Raw genomic sequence first — 20,153 nt, forward strand, 5'->3', positions numbered from 1 at the left:
TTATTTCCTTTGGACTTAATAGAATTTCCTTTGGGCGGTTTTGAGATTATTTTGGAGATGGATTGGTTGAGTAAAAATAAAACCTTTATTGACTGTCATCAAAAGAAAGTGTCCTTGAAGGGACCAAAGGGAGTAAGGCCGGTATCTTATAAGGGATTTGTGGTAAAACCAAAGTTGAGACTTATATCAACAGTTACCCTGAAGTCGTGTTTGAGGAAGGGAGGAGAGTTGATCTTGTGTCAGGTGAGGGACCTGCATGAGGAAGGGAAGGGCGCAGGAGAGATTCTTGTGGTGAGTGAGTTTCAGGATGTGTTTCCAGATGAGATTCCGGGTTTACCACCAAAGAGGGATGTAGATTTTAATATTGAATTGAAACTTAGGACGGGACCTATTTCTAAAGCACCTTACAGAATGGGGCCTAAGGAGTTGGAGGAGTTGAAGAAGCATTTGGAGGAGATGTTAGATAAGGTTTATGTGAGTCCAAGTGTATAACCCTAGGGCGCACCGGTTTTATTTGTTAAGAAGAAGGATTCGAGTATGAGGTTTTGTATAGATTACAAGGAGTTGAATAATGTGACAATTAAGAATAGGTAGCCTTTGCCTCGAATTGATGATTTATTTGATCAGTTGAGTGGAGCTGGAGTTTTCTCTAAGATCGACTTGAGATCGGTTTACCATCGATCAGCTGAGAGTTAAGGAGGAGGATATTCCTAAGACTGCCTTTAGGACGAGGTATGGACATTATGAATTTGGGGTTATGCATTTTGGATTGACCAATGCACCTGCAGTATTTATGTATTTGATGAATAGAGTGTTTAGTCCCTACCTTGATCAGTTTGTTGTTGTCTTTATTGATGATATATTGGTGTACTCTAAGAATAAAGAGGAGCATGAGAAGCATTTGAGAATTGTATTGCATACCTTAAGGGAGAATGACTTATATGCTAAATTGAGTAAATGTGAGTTTTGGTTGGATACGGTGGCATTTTTGGGACATGTGGTGTCGAAGGAGGGAGTGTCAGTTGATCCAGGTAAAATTGAGGCGGTGTCTAACTGGGAGAGGCCAAAAAACGTGGCCGACATACGGAGCTTTCTGGGGTTGGTTGGTTACTACAGGAGATTTGTGAAAGATTTCTCTAAGGTAGCCAAGCGTTTGACAACTTTGTTGAGGAAAAAGAAGAGGTTTAAGTGGGATGAGAGTTGTGAGACAGCTTTTCTAACCTTGTAGGAGCGCTTGACCACAGCTCCTATCCTAGCTTTACCTAAAGGGAGTGAGAATTTTGAGGTATATACTGATGCTTCGAAGAATGGGTTAGGGTGTGTGCTAATGTAGAGGGGGAAAATGATAGCTTATGCTTCAAGAAAGTTGAAACCATATGAAAATTATTCGACGCATGATCTGGAGCAGGGGGCGGTTGTTTTCGCTCTTAAACTATGGAGGCATTATTTGTATGGAGCAACTTTCAAGGTATTTTCTGATCATGAGATTCTTAAGTATATTTATACTCAGAAAGAGTTTAATATGAGGTAGAGGAGATGGATAGAGTTGATTGGAGATTACGATATGGAGATAGTTTACCATGAAGGGAAGGCTACTATGATGGCGGATGCTTTAAGTAGGAAGTCTATTCATGCTTTATGTTCAGCTCTGTCGCGTGTGAAGTTGCAAGGTGAGTTAGAGAAAATGGGGATTAGTGTGATAAGAAAAGGGATTCAGTTGGGGATTTAAATATTGAGCCAGAGTTGTATACTACGATTAGAGAGAAGCAAAAAGGGGACCCGAGGACCGAGAAGTGGCGCACGACTGTGGAGGGTGGCGTGGCGTCACGCTTTGCCATGGGGGGAGATGACGGGTTGAGGTTCGATGGGAGATGGTGTGTACCTGATGATGAGGAGTTGCAAAGAAAGATTTTGACTGAAGCACATTCTACACCATATTTTGTGCATCCTGGAGGAGATAAATTATATAAAGATTTGAAGAAAACTTTCTGGTGGCCTGGGATGAAGAAGGATGTTGCTGAATTTTGTCTCAAAGTGCCTAACTTGTCAGAGGGTGAAAGGTGAGCATAAGAGACCACAGGGTAAAGTACAATCTTTAGATGTGCCCGAATGGAAGTGGGAGAGCATTTCTATGGACTTTATTGTTGGTTTGCCTCGGACTCAGAAGGGCAATAATATGATTTGGATAATAATAGATCGTCTGACTAAGACTGCACACTTTATTCCTATGAAAGAAACTTGGAGTAAGGCTGAGTTGGCTAAAGCTTATGTGAGAAATATTGTGAAATTGCATGGAATTCCAAAAGATATAGTTTCTGATCGTGACTCGAGGTTTATTTCTAAATTCTGGGAAGAGCTGCAAGAGTGTATGGGTACAACTTTAAAGAGGAGTACTGCATTTCATCCAGTGACAGACGGGAAGACAGAGAGGACTATTCAGATTTTAGAGGATATGTTGAGGGCATGTGTCTTGGAGTTCGGAGGATTTTGGGAGGAGAGGTTAGACTTGATAGAGTTTTCTTCTAATAACAGTTATCATGCTAACATTCGTATGGCACCTTTTGAAGCTTTGTATGGAACGAAGTGTAGGAGTCCAGTCTGTTGGGATGATGTCACTGATGCCGTGACACTGGGGCCGGAGACGATCCAGTAGATGGTTCCATAGGTACACGTGATCAGACAGAAGATGAGAGTTGTACAAGATCGACAGAAGAGTTATGTAGATTTGAGGACAAGTGATATTGAGTTTGCCTTAGGAGACAAAGTATTATTGAAAGTGTCACCAATGAAGGGAGTGATGCATTTTGGAAAGAGAGGAAAGTTGAGTCAGGAATACGTTGGGCCTTATGAGATTTTAGATAGAGTTGGTGAAGTGGCATATCGTCTTGCACTACCACCAACATTGGCAAGAGTTCATAATTTTTTTCATGTTTCATAGCTGAAGAAATATGTGAGTGATCCTACTCATGTGTTAGCAGCTGAGACAGTTGAGATGGATGAGAATTTATCTTATGTGTAGGTGGCTAAGGAGATTTTGGACAGAAAAGTGAGAAAGACTAGAAATAGCGAGATTGCATTGGTGAAGGTTCTTTGGTCTAATCATAATGTAGAGGAAGCTACTTGGGAAGCTGAAGCTGAGATAAAAGAGAAGTATCCCCATTTACTTGCTTAAGGTATGTTGGTTACGAGGACGTAACCTTTTCTTTTACGGGGTAGAATATAACACCGCATTTATTTTTGGTCATAAGTGATAATAACTTAACCAAATAATTTAACTAAAGTATGTATCGTTATCATTTAATTGTTTAGTTAGGCAGTTAGGTGTGGTGAACTTTGGGACGAAGTTCTTTTTAAGGAGGGAAGACTGTAATACTCCGTATTTTTAATAAATATAATTTATAATTTGTAAGGCGTGAATAAATAATAACTGTTGTCGTAAAAAGAAAAGAAAACAAAAAAAAATGAAAACCGGGTACAAAATGTGAACCCCCGCAAAATCGCTAAGGAAGTAAAATAAGAAAAATGCGGAATTTTAGGAAATTTTTGAAACTTTTTAAAGTTTAAAGCGCGGGCTCAATAAAACCTACAACAGAATTAAAGTATGCGAAAATGAAATTAGGTTCATACAAACGTGATAGTCAAAAATGGGGAAAATATATCCCTCGAATGACAAGACGGTAAAGGGTGAGTCTAAGCAATCATAGTAAACAAACTACTAATCCAAGGTGCTCGCTAGCTCACACGTCTAAACCCCACAAATGCATCTTCACAAACCTGTCATACATGTAAACATGAAAGCCACAATCAATAGGGAGTAACTCAAGGTTCTCCCAGCCACAAATTATCGAAACAAACATAACAAGGAACTCAAATAGGTAAATCATGTAAGATAATTATAAATGACATGACATCAAAATCTATATTTAAACATGACAATGCTATGAGAGGGAACAAGATAGATCAATATTAGCATAACGAAGACTCAACTATTCATGTGAGATAATTAAATAATATGAAAGACAAGGATACGGTCATTTAGTCAGCCTACATTTCAAGGAAATATGACAAAGATATGAGATTAGGATTCGAATCATATGAAGTAGGTAAGTAAGGGATCAATCGATACAAAATACGTGAATGGAAACCATAGCCATTACTATAAAAACCTTTTAACAAACATTGCATGGGACGTGGCTACTAATGTCACATTCATACTTATGGCTTGCATCTCACCATAAGAACGGATGGGCGCATCAATCCCGGCGATCATATCGCAACTAGAAGGCTTGAATCTCACCTCTAGTATCCGATAGGACCAGAGACCCTTACATCCAATCAATATAAGATGTAACTCTTACCTTGAATGACATATGTGAATAACTATAACCAAGCAAGACCCTTACTGCTCGTTAGATATACTTCCCCTGGTAGGACGACAATAAAGATCACAATGACTCAGTCCTAGTGTAAATCTGGCCAGACTCTCGAGATAGGACAGATCTTGACTCGACATGCCGCAGGACAGTCCGCATCCAAGACTCGAACGACATGCGGAAGTTATGAGTTAAACCCATACTTGGTAGATCGGCACAAGTAGGGCGTAAAGATAAGTCAACCAGTAAGGTATAGTATAAAGGCATTATCATAAGAATACGACTCCTCACAAGTAATTATTTATAACAAATCTTTCATACTTGTATTATGTCATTAAGTATTTCATTTCATATAAATAAACATGCCAGTCGAATAAAATATATCAAGCGATAATAACAATTTACGTTATGTAAAATATGAAATAAAACATAAACAAGCATATGTGACTCATTCATAAGCCCACTGCAAAATAGAAGGTTGGCCCAATACATGAGGTATAAACAAGCCCAATTCAAGACACAACAAAATAGCAAATAAAAGAAGAAGGAAACAAGGTGGATAACCAAACACCATCATATTGGATTGGCCCAATAGCATAATGTATATACAACAAGCCCAATTCACAAAACACAACCAAAACAACAAATAAAGGAAGAAGGAAACAAAGGGTGTAACTACACTACTCCACCCGTGTCCACCCCCGACAAACAGCCAGGCCGTGGCCAAGCCACCAACTCACGGCCAACCACCAGCCCACGGCCAGTGTTAGCCCCCCCTCCCCCCACGGTCAGCCGAGCCGTGGCTAACCCTCCAAAATACGGTCCAACACCACCACGACAATGACTTACCAAATTGCACAACATGTAAATAACAAGAAGACTTCATGAGCATGTTTGAGACGGGAATTTACATCGACATTACTACTTAAAGCAACAACCTACATACACCATATCGGCCACCATATACCCACCAATAACAGCCCACACCACTACCATTTCGACCACCCCAAAACAGCCCATATAAGCTACATAAAACCGTGCCAAACACAGCTCCATCGAGACAACCTGCAAAAAGCCGCCAAAACAGAACCAAACCAGGCCGTGACAGGCCACCCAACAACCACCATGTCGACTACCCACAACCACCATTCACAAAACCCTAAAACAACACCGTCAACCACCACATATCCGACTCAAACTAGCGCTAACGTACTGCCCAAAACAGCCAGTTTCATGAGCAATTTAAGACGAAGTTCTTTGCATAAGTGAGACGGAAATTACCATAGAAATGACCCATATTATTCTTGGATATACACTTGAGACGGAAATAAGAAAGCTGGCTCGAACCACCAACCAAGCATTGACCAAAAACCGTGTATAAGATCGTCTGACAGCCCTATTTTCGCGTTTTTGAGCAACCCCATGTGTGCTATATTTCGGCCCCCATTAAGACAAGGTTTAAGACGGAATTTAACACAATAAATTTGAGCATACAAGTGAGAAAAGCATAAAGAACCACTCTTTAATACACAAAGGCATGTAAAACGACCCATAGGAAGAAATTTCGACACTTTTGTCGAGTAACCTATCACCGTTACCTCGAAAGCTCTCTAATCCTCAAGTGAATGGTCCACATAAGGCAAGAGTCTTCCTCCGGGTTTTCAAACTCTTCACCTAGAACGAAAAAGACGAGATTTTTAAGCTTAAAACCAAAATTCCCATAAGACGGGTCATTTCAAAAATTCAACAAGAATGTAACTTTCTTACCTAGAAAGATGAAGGGCAGAAGGAGAAATCTAGGTTTGAAGGTGGTAGATTAATGGTGTTTCATGTTTGGTTAATGTTACTGTGTATCGTAAGAAAAAAGAAAGAGGAAGGAGGAGTAAAACATATACGAGTGTGTGTGAGAGGAAGAGTGAAATATAAAGAGATTGTTTAAGTGAGGTGTAAAAAGGTAGGTTGGTTTGTTGTCGACTTGTGATTGGTCCGGATTAAACTAGTCTCACAAGAGAAATGTGACGGTCTTTTGCTAGAGGGAAATACGTCTCAAGTCTACTATAACTTAAGACGAAATTTATTATTATTATTATTATTATTATTATTATTATCATTATTATTACTATCCGACTAAATATATATATTTTATATAAACTAAGCTTTAAAATATAATTAATTAAATTAAGCAATTTTAAAATATAAATAAAGTAATAGAATGGTTAATTAATTATAAATGTTAAAATGGAAAATTCGCGGGTGTTACAATATCACCCCAACCTTTTAAAAAGTTTCATCCTCGAAACTTGAAAGTAGAAAGTGAAAGTTTATAAAGATAAAGCCGGACTTTTTGAAATCGGCAACCAAAACATTAAAAGGTTACTCATTGTAAAATTAAATTTCCTTCAAAAGTTTTAAGTAGAATGTTCCAACAGCACAAGTTTCTCGTCAAAGGAACAGAAGTGTTCTCGTTTCGCATTCAAGAACATCAACATTCCAAATCAAAGACAAGGTCAAATACCTAATCATTTGGAGAAATCCAAAATCAAAATACTTCCAAAAACATTTATAGAGAGTTTTTAAAAGTATAAGTCTCCTTTATGGAACGAATTTGCCTTTGTCGTGCACACAAGAGCGCTAATTTTCTAAGTCAAAGACAAGTTTAAAAAAATCATTCGCCGATAAGCGTAGGACAAATTATTAGACATCTTTAATAACGAGTCCTAACATCCCATCAACGTTAAAACCGAATGAAAATGATAATCCATTTACATTTTCTTTTACAAAAGCTAAAATAAAAATATAAGTTTCATTTTTAAACTCAAAAAGGAGTCAAGTTCTCTAAAATATAACATTAAACTTTGACAAAAAATGGTAAATGGATCAAAGTTAGTTAGAAATCGAGCAAAATCAAAAGCAACTCAGATATAGCAATCAAAAATCATGATAAAGAAGTCTGCATGGTTCGTCGGTTTGTTTACTTGTCGTCAAAAGTTACCTTGACCAAAACAATATTTATAACTTCAACAACTACTCTACTCTTAGTAAAGAGGTAAGTAATGGTCAGATCCCAAGGGACGGGTATTGATGTAAGATTTTCAATTGCAAATGGTTGTGTCTAGGGGTGTCACAATTTGGGTTAAGGTAGGAGATCAACTAAACTAATCAACAATGTAAATAAAGTAATGAAAATAAGCAAGATGATTAAAATGAGATGTAAACAATTGATTAAAAGCACTAGGGTGTCATGGGTTCATAGGGGATTCATGGGATTTGATCATACAAATATGTTCTCTACTAGATGCAAGCACTTATTGTTGTGATGGGATCGAGTTAGTATATATCTTACAATCCCTAAGAAGGTTTGGGTCCCAGAGCCGAATCGATTAGATTGTACAACACATACAAGTCGACTTAATCCTTCCTATCCAACTATATGCATGGTCTAATGAGACTCGAGTTGGTTTATGTCTTACAAGTCTCATTGAAAAGGTAAGTGATGGGTAAAAAATGCAAGGATTCATAGGCTCGCATTTCATCAAACATAACATGTGCATAAGTTAGAATCACAACAAGCAAGCAAATTAATTATGAAAACATATTAGATTAAGCATGAATCAATCCCCATGTTGGTTTCCCCTAATTCCTCATTAACCCTAGTTAAAAAAACTACTCACTCATTATCAAGTTTAACATGCTAACAAGATTGTCAATCATACTAGCAAGGCAAAACATGATGAACAAATAAAAATGATTAACAATAATTAAAAGGATTAAGAGACAATTATACCTATGAAGATGATTCCAAATAATAAAGCAAAGAATAATAGAAGTACTTGATGATTGATGGAAAGTTGTCAATCCTCCAAATAAACCCAAAAAATCTTCTAATTACCCAAAATAAATGATGAACAATAGAGAAATTAAGGAAATATTAAGGAATGAGATTTGTATTAATACTATATTAAAAGTTGATTACAAGATTAAGACAAGATTAAGATATGATAAAGATTGTATTAAGATGACATGCTAATTTAGGTAGTACAAAGGGGTATTTATACTAAAGATTAGGTGCAAATATTAGGGTTACTAAGGGCTTAAATGACTATTAAGACCCTTAAGAAAAGTTGAGGAAGTCCTCCTCTCCAAGGAGATGCGCATCTCCATTTTGCTAGTCCCATGAAAATATGCTCGTCCCGAGCGTCTAGGAAGCTGGCACGGTGGAGTCTGTAAGGGGATCCGAGTGAATCATGGGAGAGATGCTCGGATTGCTTGGCTTCAAGACAAGCGTCTTGTCATCGGAGCGCTCGTATTGGTGGGCAGGGAGACGCTCGGATTGGCTACAATCCGCTCGGATTGTGAGACAGGCACTTCTCTTTTCTTCTTTCCTCAACAATCTGCGGGGATCTTGTTGAGGATGCAAGGATTGTTTTCGTCATTGCCCAATCTACTTTATTATCTACATAGGCCTTCTAGTATCGTCTTCCCTTTGATCCTTGGTCATTAAATGTGATCAATTTAGCTCCATTTCGCCATGAAAATGCAAGGTTTCCACTCCTCTCATACCAAGGAAACAAAACCTCAAAGAATATGCAAAAGGGGAAACTAAAGATAGTAAATGACCCAATTATGCACTATAAAGCATAGGAACTAGGCTAATTCGGGAACTAAATGTGCTCAAATATGAGTCACATCAAATATCCTCAAACCGAACCTTTGCTCGTCCCGAGTAAAGAGGTGACAAAGACTAGGACCCTTATTAAAACTAACATACTAATATAGCCGATGTGAGACAATTAGCGGGTCTCACTCCGCCCCTTCAACTCACAACAAGACAACCACGAGGTAGGATGCCTTCTTACAAGGCAAGGTGGGGCTTGCCAAAATGGCGATACATCCAAGCATTAAAGCACATAAAACAAGGTAATGGATGCATCTACAAAAATGAATAGCCAGTTTCCTCATCTAAGTGGCGGAATTTATCTACAGGGGAAGCAATCTAAGGGTACACATTCCATTATAGATACGGTTTCTTCAAACTACTAAGCCTAGAAGGATACCAATAAATCACCTCCAAGTTGTGTCAAGCTAGGGTACCTTTGTCCTCAAGTGTTAAATGCTTTCGTCAAGAGTAGACTCCCTATGGTGTTAGAAACACTAGAGGATCGCGGAATTCCCTTTCTTGCCTAGACAAGAAGAAGGGTCGTCCCTTCTCTACCATGCACAAAAGTGGATACGATGGAAAAAGGATCAATAGTATTTTAGTTTCATATGGGAGTTTGCTTTTTGTTGTTTGTTTTTCCCCCAAATTTGTGGCATTTGACATTTTGAGAACATTTCTTTTTGCAATTTCTTTGATGTTTGGCATTTTCAACACTTGACAATTTTTCAACTTTTTCTTGCATTTCTTTTGAACATTTTCAAAGCTACCCCATTTGTAGTGAGGGTGCTTGTATTTGAAGTATAGGAGTTTTCATTTTTGTTACTCCTCTTTTCTTTTGATGCAATTGCAAACTTTCTTGACTTTTCATTTCAATTCTTGAACTCAAATTTTGAACAATTTTTGTGCCCATTCCCTTTGATGACAAAATGTGGTAGAATATGGATGATGGATGCATGGTTTCAAGGGTCACCTTAGAATAAACGGTAGCCAAGGAGTTATCACACCACAAGGTACTCTTGACTAGGCCTTAATCCATGGGTCAAAGGATACTAGGATAACACATCCTAGGATGTTTTACAAATATTATAACAAGCAAAGTCTTAAGAAGAAAAAGTATCTACAAGGGCCTTCTATACACTTGTCAAGCTTCCCAAATAGATGGTTTCACAAAATTCTTCCTAAATGCAACTATATGCCATGATGCAACTAACATATATACAACCTAATGCATATGCTTCTACCAACTAGTATGCCAAATAATCTAAATGCAATCCTATAATCACATTGTTTATACCGCATCAGTCAAAATAAAGCCACATAGTCATCAACATAGAGAGGAAAAAAGAGATTGGAAAGATCATATCATGCGGTCTTCAATATCCTCATGTCTCAGATGTGGCGTAGTCGATCATTGTGACAAAGGATAGACAAACACAATATATACAAACACAACATATACAAGACTACACTATAAAGGAAATGAACATGTTTTTGGGTTTTTCAATTTTTCAATTTTTTTATGGTTTTATGCTTTATGGAATAAAAAGACATGTTTCTGTATTTTCAAAATTTTTCAATTTTTATCATTTTTGTTTTAAAATTCATGTTAGAATTTCCCATCCACACAATAGTATGGGCATTGTCCTCAATGGCCAATATGATAGGAAATTATGCAAGCAATATGAAATGCATTATTTCTAAACTAAATGCGAACAATATGACATATAAACAAGTGATGCAACTACACTATACTATATGATGTATGAGTTTTTGTTTGGTTCGAGAGCATAATTTTAATTAACTCCCAATGCATATGCATATGCATAAACTTCCCCAAACCAAAATAGACATTATTGCTAATGTCAAAAATTACGGGAGTTCATGAATAAGGATGCTATGCATGAAACTACAATTGTCATTTTGGATTTTAAATGTGGGAACAATTAATTTAGCACCTTTAATGTTGCCAAGGTGAAATAATAGTCCTTCACTTTTACAAGGACACCACAAAGATGAAACAATAAACTATGAAACAAGTTAACAAAACATGAAATTCTTGTCATGAAAAAGAAATGAGGGGGAATAAGAGAAACTTCACTTTGGCCTTGATGGGTGCCTCGTGCCCACTCCATCTAGCTCATGACGTGCTCTTCAAAGGTTGTCATCATCCCCTCCCAAATCACTAGCCCAAGCTTCCCTCGATGCATCACTTTCATAGAAATCCATAAACTCATCTCCTTCGCTATCTAGCTCCACCGTGTCACCACCACTTGATTTTTCACTTCCTTCATTTCCTCGACCATGCGCCCCATCATTAGCTTTCTCCGAATTCGGGAAAAGGATATGCATTTGGGCCCAAGAGGGAAGCATTCCCTCTTCGCTAATGATTCCTTTCCGAGCCATTTGGTGAAATTGTGGATACAAGGTATAATAATTATCCACATTGGCTTCAAACTGTCGGAGATGCAAGTCTTGAAGTATTCCCGTCATAAAATCATCCCTAGGGAGGATGAAAGGATTTGGGTGGTTGTAAGGTTGGTATTGGAAGGGGTAGGGTGGTATCACAACCTTTTTATTGTCTTTTTTTTGTTGTTCATGTTGTTGATGTTGTGTTGGAGGTGGTGCTTAGTTTGCTTGATTTGTATGATTCATGCTTGTTGGGATGAGATAGGATGGTATTAGAGAGAGGGCCTCATCGTGGTGAAATTCTTGCTTATCCTTCTATTGGTAGGTAAATGGGAGTGTTCCCCTTAGTAAGCCATTTGATTCTCTTTTCATACCCCTCATGGGTCATCCAATGGTGTTGCCGAAGGATTAGCTCTTCATTGATCCTTTTGTTGCCTAGAAGGGGTACATATTCATTGTTTTCATTGAATTTGGGGTTGAAAAACTTGGCAAGTCTTGTAATAAGTCCCCCATTGACAATATGTTTTACACCATAGCCCATTTCTCGAGAAGAACAAGGGGGTGTTAAAATGGTACCCGCTCCTACCTTAAATTTCGAGGTAACAGTCCATGAAGACAAGGTCAAGCTCATTCACTATTGCGGGATCTCGACGGGCAAGAAGAGTGCCGACTATAAATCGGTATGTGAGCCTAATGATAGGATTTTGAATGTGAAAAGCTAAGCAATATTTGATGTAAGAAAAATTCCGACCCGTCATTGCTCTCCAAAGGGGTGCTATGCTATACTTTCTTTGTTTTGATGTTCGGGTAGGCGAAACATCAAGCCCTAGTACACTAGCGAATTCAACAAGGGTCATAATCCGGGTTTTGTTTTCCAATCTAAATTCCACACATATGGTCTTGTTCAAGGTAGTGATTTTCAAGAAGCTAAAAAATTCAAGAACTAAAGATCGATAGGTACTCTCATGCATGTGAAATAAGGTTGAAATACCAAACAATTCAAAGAGAGCTCGGTTTGATGAAAGATTCCAAGTTTCCTCAAAGTCTTATGGCACATAAATTTAGTGGGTAGAATGTTCTTACCAAGAAGACGACGGAAAACAAGCCTTTGGACATCATTAACAAACTCTATGTTGGAAAACTCATCAAGTTTTGTAAGATCAATTATCTCTTCATGGTCCCTCCTCAAAGTATTAAGTTGATAAGTAGATGAGCTCCCCATTACCCTTGTTCTTCTTCCCTCTCTTTGTAATGATCCTTTTGGCCTCATTCTTGAATGTAGATCTAAAATTCGATTTGTTGAATCTGGAGACTTTCCTTGTGATTTAGATATTCTTTGGAACCCTAGATTTTGGGGGTTTTTGTTTTTGAGGGGTAAATGAGTGCTTGAGATATGATTTGAGTTATATGAGAGGGGGTTTTATGTTTTAAAGTAGAAGGAAGGATGAGGTGTCACGAAATGTGTGGTGGGGAGGAGTTTTAATTGGCAAGAAAATAGAAGAATAAGACGGCATGGGCGACGAGCGGCTCGAGCATGGGACCCTCGGATCATAGCTCCTGGAGACGAGCGGATCTTCTTGGAGATGCTCGGATTCCAGGTCAGGAGAAATCCCATAATTTTAATGAAACCAGGACGAGCAGATCTTTATGAAGACGAGCGTCTTGTTTAAGACGAGTGGATCCTTCCGAGGACGCTCGGATCTTCAGTCAGGGAAAAATCTCATATTTCAGAATAGCCGGGACGCTCGGATGTTAGAGGAGACGAGCGTCTTACTCAAAGGAGACGAGCCTCTTATGGTCGGGATGTGTAGATACCCAGTATCTTCTGAGACTCCAACAAACAACATGTTTTGGTATCGCGGCGTTTGATCGACAGTTTGTGTACAACTTTACGTCGGAAAACTTAAAACGATTTCGAAAATAAAACATTCCAAAACTTTTCAAAAGTACCTGGAGTGTTTAATGCACGACGACGGGGTCGCAATGACACTAACTAGAGTCAAAACCGACACCGGACCCAAAACCGACTAAAAAATCCAAATCCCGACTCCGACAATGAGTCAAACCGAGTCAACCACAAAAAACAAACCATTTCAAACCTTCTATACTAAGATTTCCCGGATTCATGAATGGTCAAGTACCAAACATGTGACTAAAAATCCTAGGATAGAACAAATCATGATTGCACTTGTGTGAAACTGACAGGACAACTCGAAGACCCGCGACGTGGCTCGCGCCTCTTTGAGCAGCCCAGGTGGCCACGTCGCTCAAAACTCACACAACCACTCATTTTCCTATAAATACCCCTCAAATGCCCTCATTTGAGAACTTACGCGAGTGTCTGCCCCCTCTTTTCTCCCTTAAAATTCTCGACTCGACTTCTTAAGTCACAATCTGACGCGTATTTACGACCTACTGATCGTAAATACAAGCCTTACACATTGTTTGGTACCGTCATCGTGCATTAAATCACTTGACCGACCATTTCGACCACTACACCGTCACTAATCTTAATAAAACACTCTTTTTACTTACCAAAACGGTTTTAAACCGAGTCTTTTCCGACCAAACGAGTTGTTACACTTACGTCGGTTTCTCGCCATAACCAAACATGTAAGTATGAGAGTGTAAAAATCCTTCTTTTATCATGTCTTTGCTTGTTTTATGACCATAACATGCTAAAACATGCATAACACGATCCAAAACATAGGATAGACCAAAACTGAGTTTTGGCCTGAGGCAGAAGCCCCTTGTTCTGCGCAGAGACCCGCGCCTCAATGGGGTGCCCAGGTCAAAACTCAACCGTGTTTGTTCTCGTCCTTGCTCATTAATCTATTTTCATATTTGTAATCGGTTTTTACCATTTCGAATGTTTTTAAACCCTTTTATTGGTTTTTACAAATTTTAACCATAAAACATTTTTCACCCTTGGTTCTTAACACCATGACGGCTTAATCCGTGTTCCGGTGATAACATTTGGTTAATAACATTTAAAAGGTATTTTAAAGCCTTTTATTTCATTTCTTTAAATTTTCAGAGGTATTTTAAAGCCTTTCATCATTTCTTTACATTTCCAAAATAAACATATTAGTCACCAATACAAAGTCATCCTTGGTTCCACATACCATGCCGGATTTTAACCCGGGTACGATGATGAGTATCAACTAATTATATTCAAATGAACTTAAGACAATTAGTTCACGATCATTCTCAAAACTATCCATGTCGAGTCGAACCCGACACCGAATATCATCAAAATAATGATGATTATTCGAGTCTCGTTCCTCAAATCAACAAATACGGTCTAAACGACCCTTTCAAACCAAAACGGATTTAAATACCCACTTTTCAACACGTTTCATAAACGTTTTTCAAATGGTCAGAGCACGGCATATAACCGTTGACTGACCCGCGCCTAAACAGGCCTTTTCTTTCTTATTTTCAAAACAAGGGGAGACCCCCTTGCACCGCCAACAGGCTCGCGCCTCATGTGGCCCCCTAGTGCATGGTCTGTTCCCTTTCCAGCATTAGTCTAGGACGATCCCGACTCCGGCCAACCCGGATATAGGACGGATCAGATGACTATTTGCTCATTAAAAAATCACATTTGCAAAATGCCTTACAAAGACAAATGGATCGTGTTATGCACCATAAACCTAATACGGTAAATGGATGTTTAATTTCCGTCTTGTATGCAAATCAACCATAAACTCAACTCGACATCTTAGACTTGATACTTGGATTAAATCAACCGACTGAGAAAGCTCTGACATCTTAGGTTTAAATTATTGGATGCGCATTCATGCATTTAAACTGTTTTATCAACTATTGCATTCAACCAACTAAGATCGATCAGTAGAGGCCGCCACCGCGGGCGGGATTGGGTGTCTAATTAAAGGGCTTCCCAATACATATCTTCACCTCTTACTCAGAAACTTTAGATAGTGGACGACCTTATCTAGGGCGTACGAGAGTCATTCTAGAGATAGGGTGCTAAAGAGGGACGATTCCTTATCTTTAGTACCTATGTCAAACACCGCTTTGTGCTTCATTTGACCGAGGTATAAAGTGGATTCGAACGGGTTCCAAGAATCCCACAAATGCTTGTTGGCGACTCCGAACATCTCTAATCGTTTCGAGACCCCTACCAAGACGAAACCGACAGATCTAAAACGATCCGGTCGAAAGCATTTTTACGCCGCCGAGCGTGGCTTTCAAAATACCGCTGCACGTCCGCAGATCGACCGGGCTTGCAGGTGGGCCGATGTCCACATATTGGCGACTCCGCTGGGGATAACTAGGACACGTACGTCTTTGTGATCCCTAGATGGTGAGACTCGAAGAGGTCTTGGTCGGAATGCATTAATTGATATTACGGTCACGGTCGTGTTCCTTGTCCGGACCCACGACCTAACCCTCTTCGACCAATTGGCTCGTCTCGTCGGCGTGAGTTTTCTCATCCCCGCGTTTCGAATCCCGATTGAGTCAAGCATACCATTGACGTTACACATTTCTGTTTCGTTAAAGAGCTTTCATCACTTTCGAGCACGAGGCTAGGGCACCCTCCTTACACATTTTGTTTGGATTGGTATCCCTCTCGCAAATCGGGGTTTGATGGCTTGGTGTGTAACCCACCCTTCTAAGCCAAAACCCGTGTCCGCATTATGCATAATATAATGAGACTGTGAGTGCTTATGTGCTACTTGATCATAATTCCTTTCGTGTCATTTTCAAATATTCAAAAATACTCTTTTGCGCCGTTATAATGACCATTTCAAACCTCGGTCTTTCGCCGACCATTGCACGTCTTTCTAGGCCGTCGTAATGATTATTTTTCAAACCCGATTTTTATAACCATTTCCACACGCCTTTCTAGGCCGTCGTAATGACGATTTTTCAAACCCGGTTTTTATAACCATTTCCACACGCATTTCTAGTCCGTCGTAATGACGATTTTTCAAACCCGGTTTTTATAACCATTTCAACACGCCTTTTTAGGCCGTCGTAATGACGATTTTCAAACTCGGTTTTCTACAACCATTTCAAATCACCTTTTTACGCCGTTATAATCGCCGCGTCTAGACACGGATTTTAACCCGTTTCGCGCCGACAATGGCTCTTTCAAAACCCGAGAAAAGCACACACCCTTTTCTCGAGACACTTTCGAGATTCCGAGGACCATGCACCGTCCCCGAGACTTCTTCAAACATTTCAAACTCGATTTTCAAAACATACAATTTTGAATTTCAAAAAACCGTCTTGGAAGACAATAAATTGTTTTCCGAGCCGATTCAAACTCGAAACCGTCTTTTGCAAATAAACTTAAGACAACCCTTTCAACTGACCGACTTGTTGGGATCTCTATCTTCGGAAGTCGTCCATAAAGTGACAAATGAATCTTTTTGGAAATTTCTATTTTTGAAAACTTCAGTCCACCGTTCTAATTATGCCTCGTGTCTATCGAGTCGAAGCAAACGTACTTATGGGTCTTTACTTACGAGTCGTCTCACCACGAGACTCGTCCAATGGCGCCACACCACTATATTGGATGCGTGTCCAAAGTTCGGTCAACACCGTCACGTCATAAATTGAGTCAGCACCGAGGTACCACACACGGTCATCCTTGTCTTGTTGAGTCTGATCCTTGTCTCGCCCTTTGTGTTGTCTGCATTTAGTCTTTGAACCGTGTCAGATTGAGTTATAATGAGAGCCGTTTTTCTGCCTCAGAGCCATGGCCCCGTCTTAAACTTCGTCTGTCAACAACAATAACAATGATAACAACAGAGATGTCACGACTGATCAGCTAGCCAGCCTGCTCACCGCTCTTAAGGTCACCCTAGATCGCGTCGAGACCCATATCGACGTCCTGGAAAACAAGGAAGCAGGAGAACATAATACTCCACCTTTGACGAAAAACGAGAAGAGGCTATAGCTCTTGGAAGAACAACTCCTAGCCCGCGGTAACAATATCCATCTTGAGAATAACAGAAGGTTCAAACCTGTTGGGGATCAATTACCTGACAACTTTACCCTGACTGATGTGCCCAAGTTCAAAGGAGTGGAGGACCCACTCAATCATATCCGTGCCTTCAAAGACTACATGGCCATAAAAGGGGTCAAACAAGAACTTTTCATCCGGATCTTTCCGTCCTCTCTGGAACCGATCCCTCGCCAGTGGTACTACTCCCTTGATCCGAAGAACCTTACTACTTGGGATGATGTCGCGGTTGAATTTGACAAGTAATATGCCGACAATGTTGAAATCCAAGCCAATACCCGTAGTCTTGAGGTCCTAACCCAGAACGACAAGGAGGGACTTCCCTCTTCGCCAAGTGCATCTAACGAGATTATCCATCCAGAAAGTGGAAGAAAGGAAGCCGGCTCGTAAGTCTCTCAATCTTCAAGCGGGAATTCACTTGTCCCCTTGTCCATAGGGACCTCGTGGCATACAACCGAAATGACTCCCGCCGGATAGCCGCCCCTTTCTTTCCTTCAGAACCTCGTGGACGGAAGAAAAAAGGGGAGACTCTCGCGGGTCAGAAGGCGGCGGGGGAAGGAGGAGGACACTGGGCGAGATCTATCAGCAGCGAATTCCTCGGGGAAAGGAAAGAGGGGGGGGGGTCGATTTAGGCTCCTTCCCTTCCACTGCATTCAGTGACTCCGCGATCGCCCTCTAAACGATCAAAATAAGGTAAAGCTTGAAGATAAGTTTTGTACTCTATTAATTTCTCAGTCCCTCTACTCGGGTGAGCGCCGACCGGTATTTCAACCAGATCCCCCTAAAAACCGTACGTCGGGTCTCCCCGCATGCGGCTCACGCCATTCAAAGTGGCCCAGCCCAGTATTCCTACGGACCTGTAGTTAAATTAATTGAGACTGCTCGCAGCAAGTCGTCAGTAGTAAGGGTGCTAAGCAAACTCTTAAGATAAGATAAGATAAGACTAAGAATAAAGTACTAAAAGAAAAGAAAAGGGAAAGCCCAACTATGATTCTGATTTAGACTTGGGCTTTCTTCTTCTACGGAAGCTTATTCTGGTCTCGCAGCAAGATACCACCTTCTTCCTTCTTTCTCTTGATGTAATATAACAATGCCCGAGCTCCAGCTTTGCTTGCGTTCTTCACCGGCACTCGCCGGATGTATCACTCATCTTGATCACCGAGTTCTTAACCCGTTGGAGGAGGGTAAGTACTCAGCTGGTCAGCAAGCCGAGTCGTCAACAATCTCCGCCCAGTGTATGCCAACTTACTGAGGTACCAAAATATTAAGACCTTCCAGGATCTGCAAATCCTTGGGACACGCATTGTAGATGACCTCCGGAAGAGCGTCTTAGCCAAAACCACTGGTAGAGGCTACCAAGGATCCACATCAACCGGATCTCGCCCATATGGTCAAATGAACAAGATTGATGAGGTCAACCTCCTTGAACCAACCGCCAAGAGAGCTGAGCGCCCCCAGAGAGTGTTCACTAATATAGGGTCAACTTATGCAAGCGCCCTGACGAGGCCCATGGACCAGGGGAAGTTACAACCAATCGGACCCACCCCGAATCCGACCGATGCTAAGAAATCCCGCTTCTGGAACCCTAATGTCTACTGTCAGTACCATCAAGGGAAAGGGCATGATACGGAAACCTACTTTAAACTCAAACACATCATCCAAGACATGATTGAGAAAGGGGAATTGCCTTTACCCCCGCCAACTAAGCCGAACAACAAAACCAACCCTTTGGGAATCCACGCCATCTCCGACGATGAGCCGACCCTGGACTGCTCACACCTCATCCTGCCAGTTGATGACGAGGTGAATGCCTTGGAAAAAGATCCTCGGACAGGGTATTTGTGTTCAGTGCCGCAACTATGCTTGCCATGTTCCAATAAGTTGAGGAAGCTATAGCCAGTCTCTCCCAAAGGATCACCCGACTTGACGATGCCTACCGTCGATTTATCTTCAGTCCTCCACCACCACGCCCGAGGGAGAGTCCCCCGAGCGCCCAAAACTACCCTCACCAGGATGGATTGCTCCCGCGACCATTCTGGCATTCACCTCATGATAATCACCCCCACAATAATCAGCCTCACAATAACTACCCTCACAAGAATCACCCCCACAAAAATGTCCCTCACAAAAACTGCCCACCGAGGATACCCCTCCAAGGTACCCTCGGAATTCGGAAATTAATGGCATCTGGAGAGATGATGTTGAGGATGTCTATATCATCCCAAGGAAGAAGGCAAAGGAGATCGATCACCTTACCCGATCCGGACGCCCCTATCAGAACCCGAACAATCCAACGGTCATTCCAACAACGAATGACCAAGTCGTCCCGGACAAGGGCACTCAACCAAAGGCTCCCGAGCATTCAATCCTCAAGCAGCTCCAGAAGGCAAAAGCCGAAATCTCAATTTGGCAACTGATCGCGACATCCTTTGAGCATCGACAGGCTTTGCTACAGGCCTTAGGAAAATTAACTGTGCCCTCCACCTCCTCCCCTGAAGAAATAGTGGCACACATGACAAGGGACGCCCCTGACTTGAACAACCCGGTCGTCTTCTCTGACGAGGATATCCCTCCCTTCGGAGCCAATCATAATCTTGCCATGTACATTACCGTACAATATCTCAAGAAGAATATGCCTATGGTCCTTGTGGATGGCGGGTCCGCAGTGAATGTCATTCCCCTCAAGACAGCTCACAAACTGGGTATTAAAGAAGCTGAC

At 40.7% G+C, this 20,153-nt stretch overlaps 2 protein-coding genes across 2 annotated transcripts; both read left to right on the forward strand.

Moving 5' to 3' along the window:
• The first annotated feature begins 1,342 nt into the window (after nt 1–1,342).
• LOC141632650 (uncharacterized) lies at nt 1,343–2,653 on the forward strand. The gene is made up of 5 exons (XM_074445176.1): nt 1,343–1,527; nt 1,647–1,670; nt 1,761–1,941; nt 2,051–2,372; nt 2,568–2,653. Exons 1-5 carry the CDS (start codon nt 1,343–1,345, stop codon nt 2,651–2,653), a joined length of 798 nt encoding a protein of 265 aa, XP_074301277.1.
• A 33-nt stretch (nt 2,654–2,686) lies between these two features.
• On the forward strand, nt 2,687–3,172 carry LOC141632651 (uncharacterized). The gene is made up of 2 exons (XM_074445177.1): nt 2,687–2,905; nt 3,020–3,172. The coding sequence occupies exons 1-2, from the start codon at nt 2,687–2,689 to the stop codon at nt 3,170–3,172; spliced, it is 372 nt and encodes a 123-aa protein (XP_074301278.1).
• Nucleotides 3,173–20,153: the final 16,981 nt, after the last annotated feature.

The sequence above is a fragment of the Silene latifolia genome, chromosome Y, assembly GCF_048544455.1.
Source record: "Silene latifolia isolate original U9 population chromosome Y, ASM4854445v1, whole genome shotgun sequence".
In the NCBI taxonomy this organism is placed as follows: Eukaryota; Viridiplantae; Streptophyta; class Magnoliopsida; order Caryophyllales; family Caryophyllaceae; genus Silene; species Silene latifolia.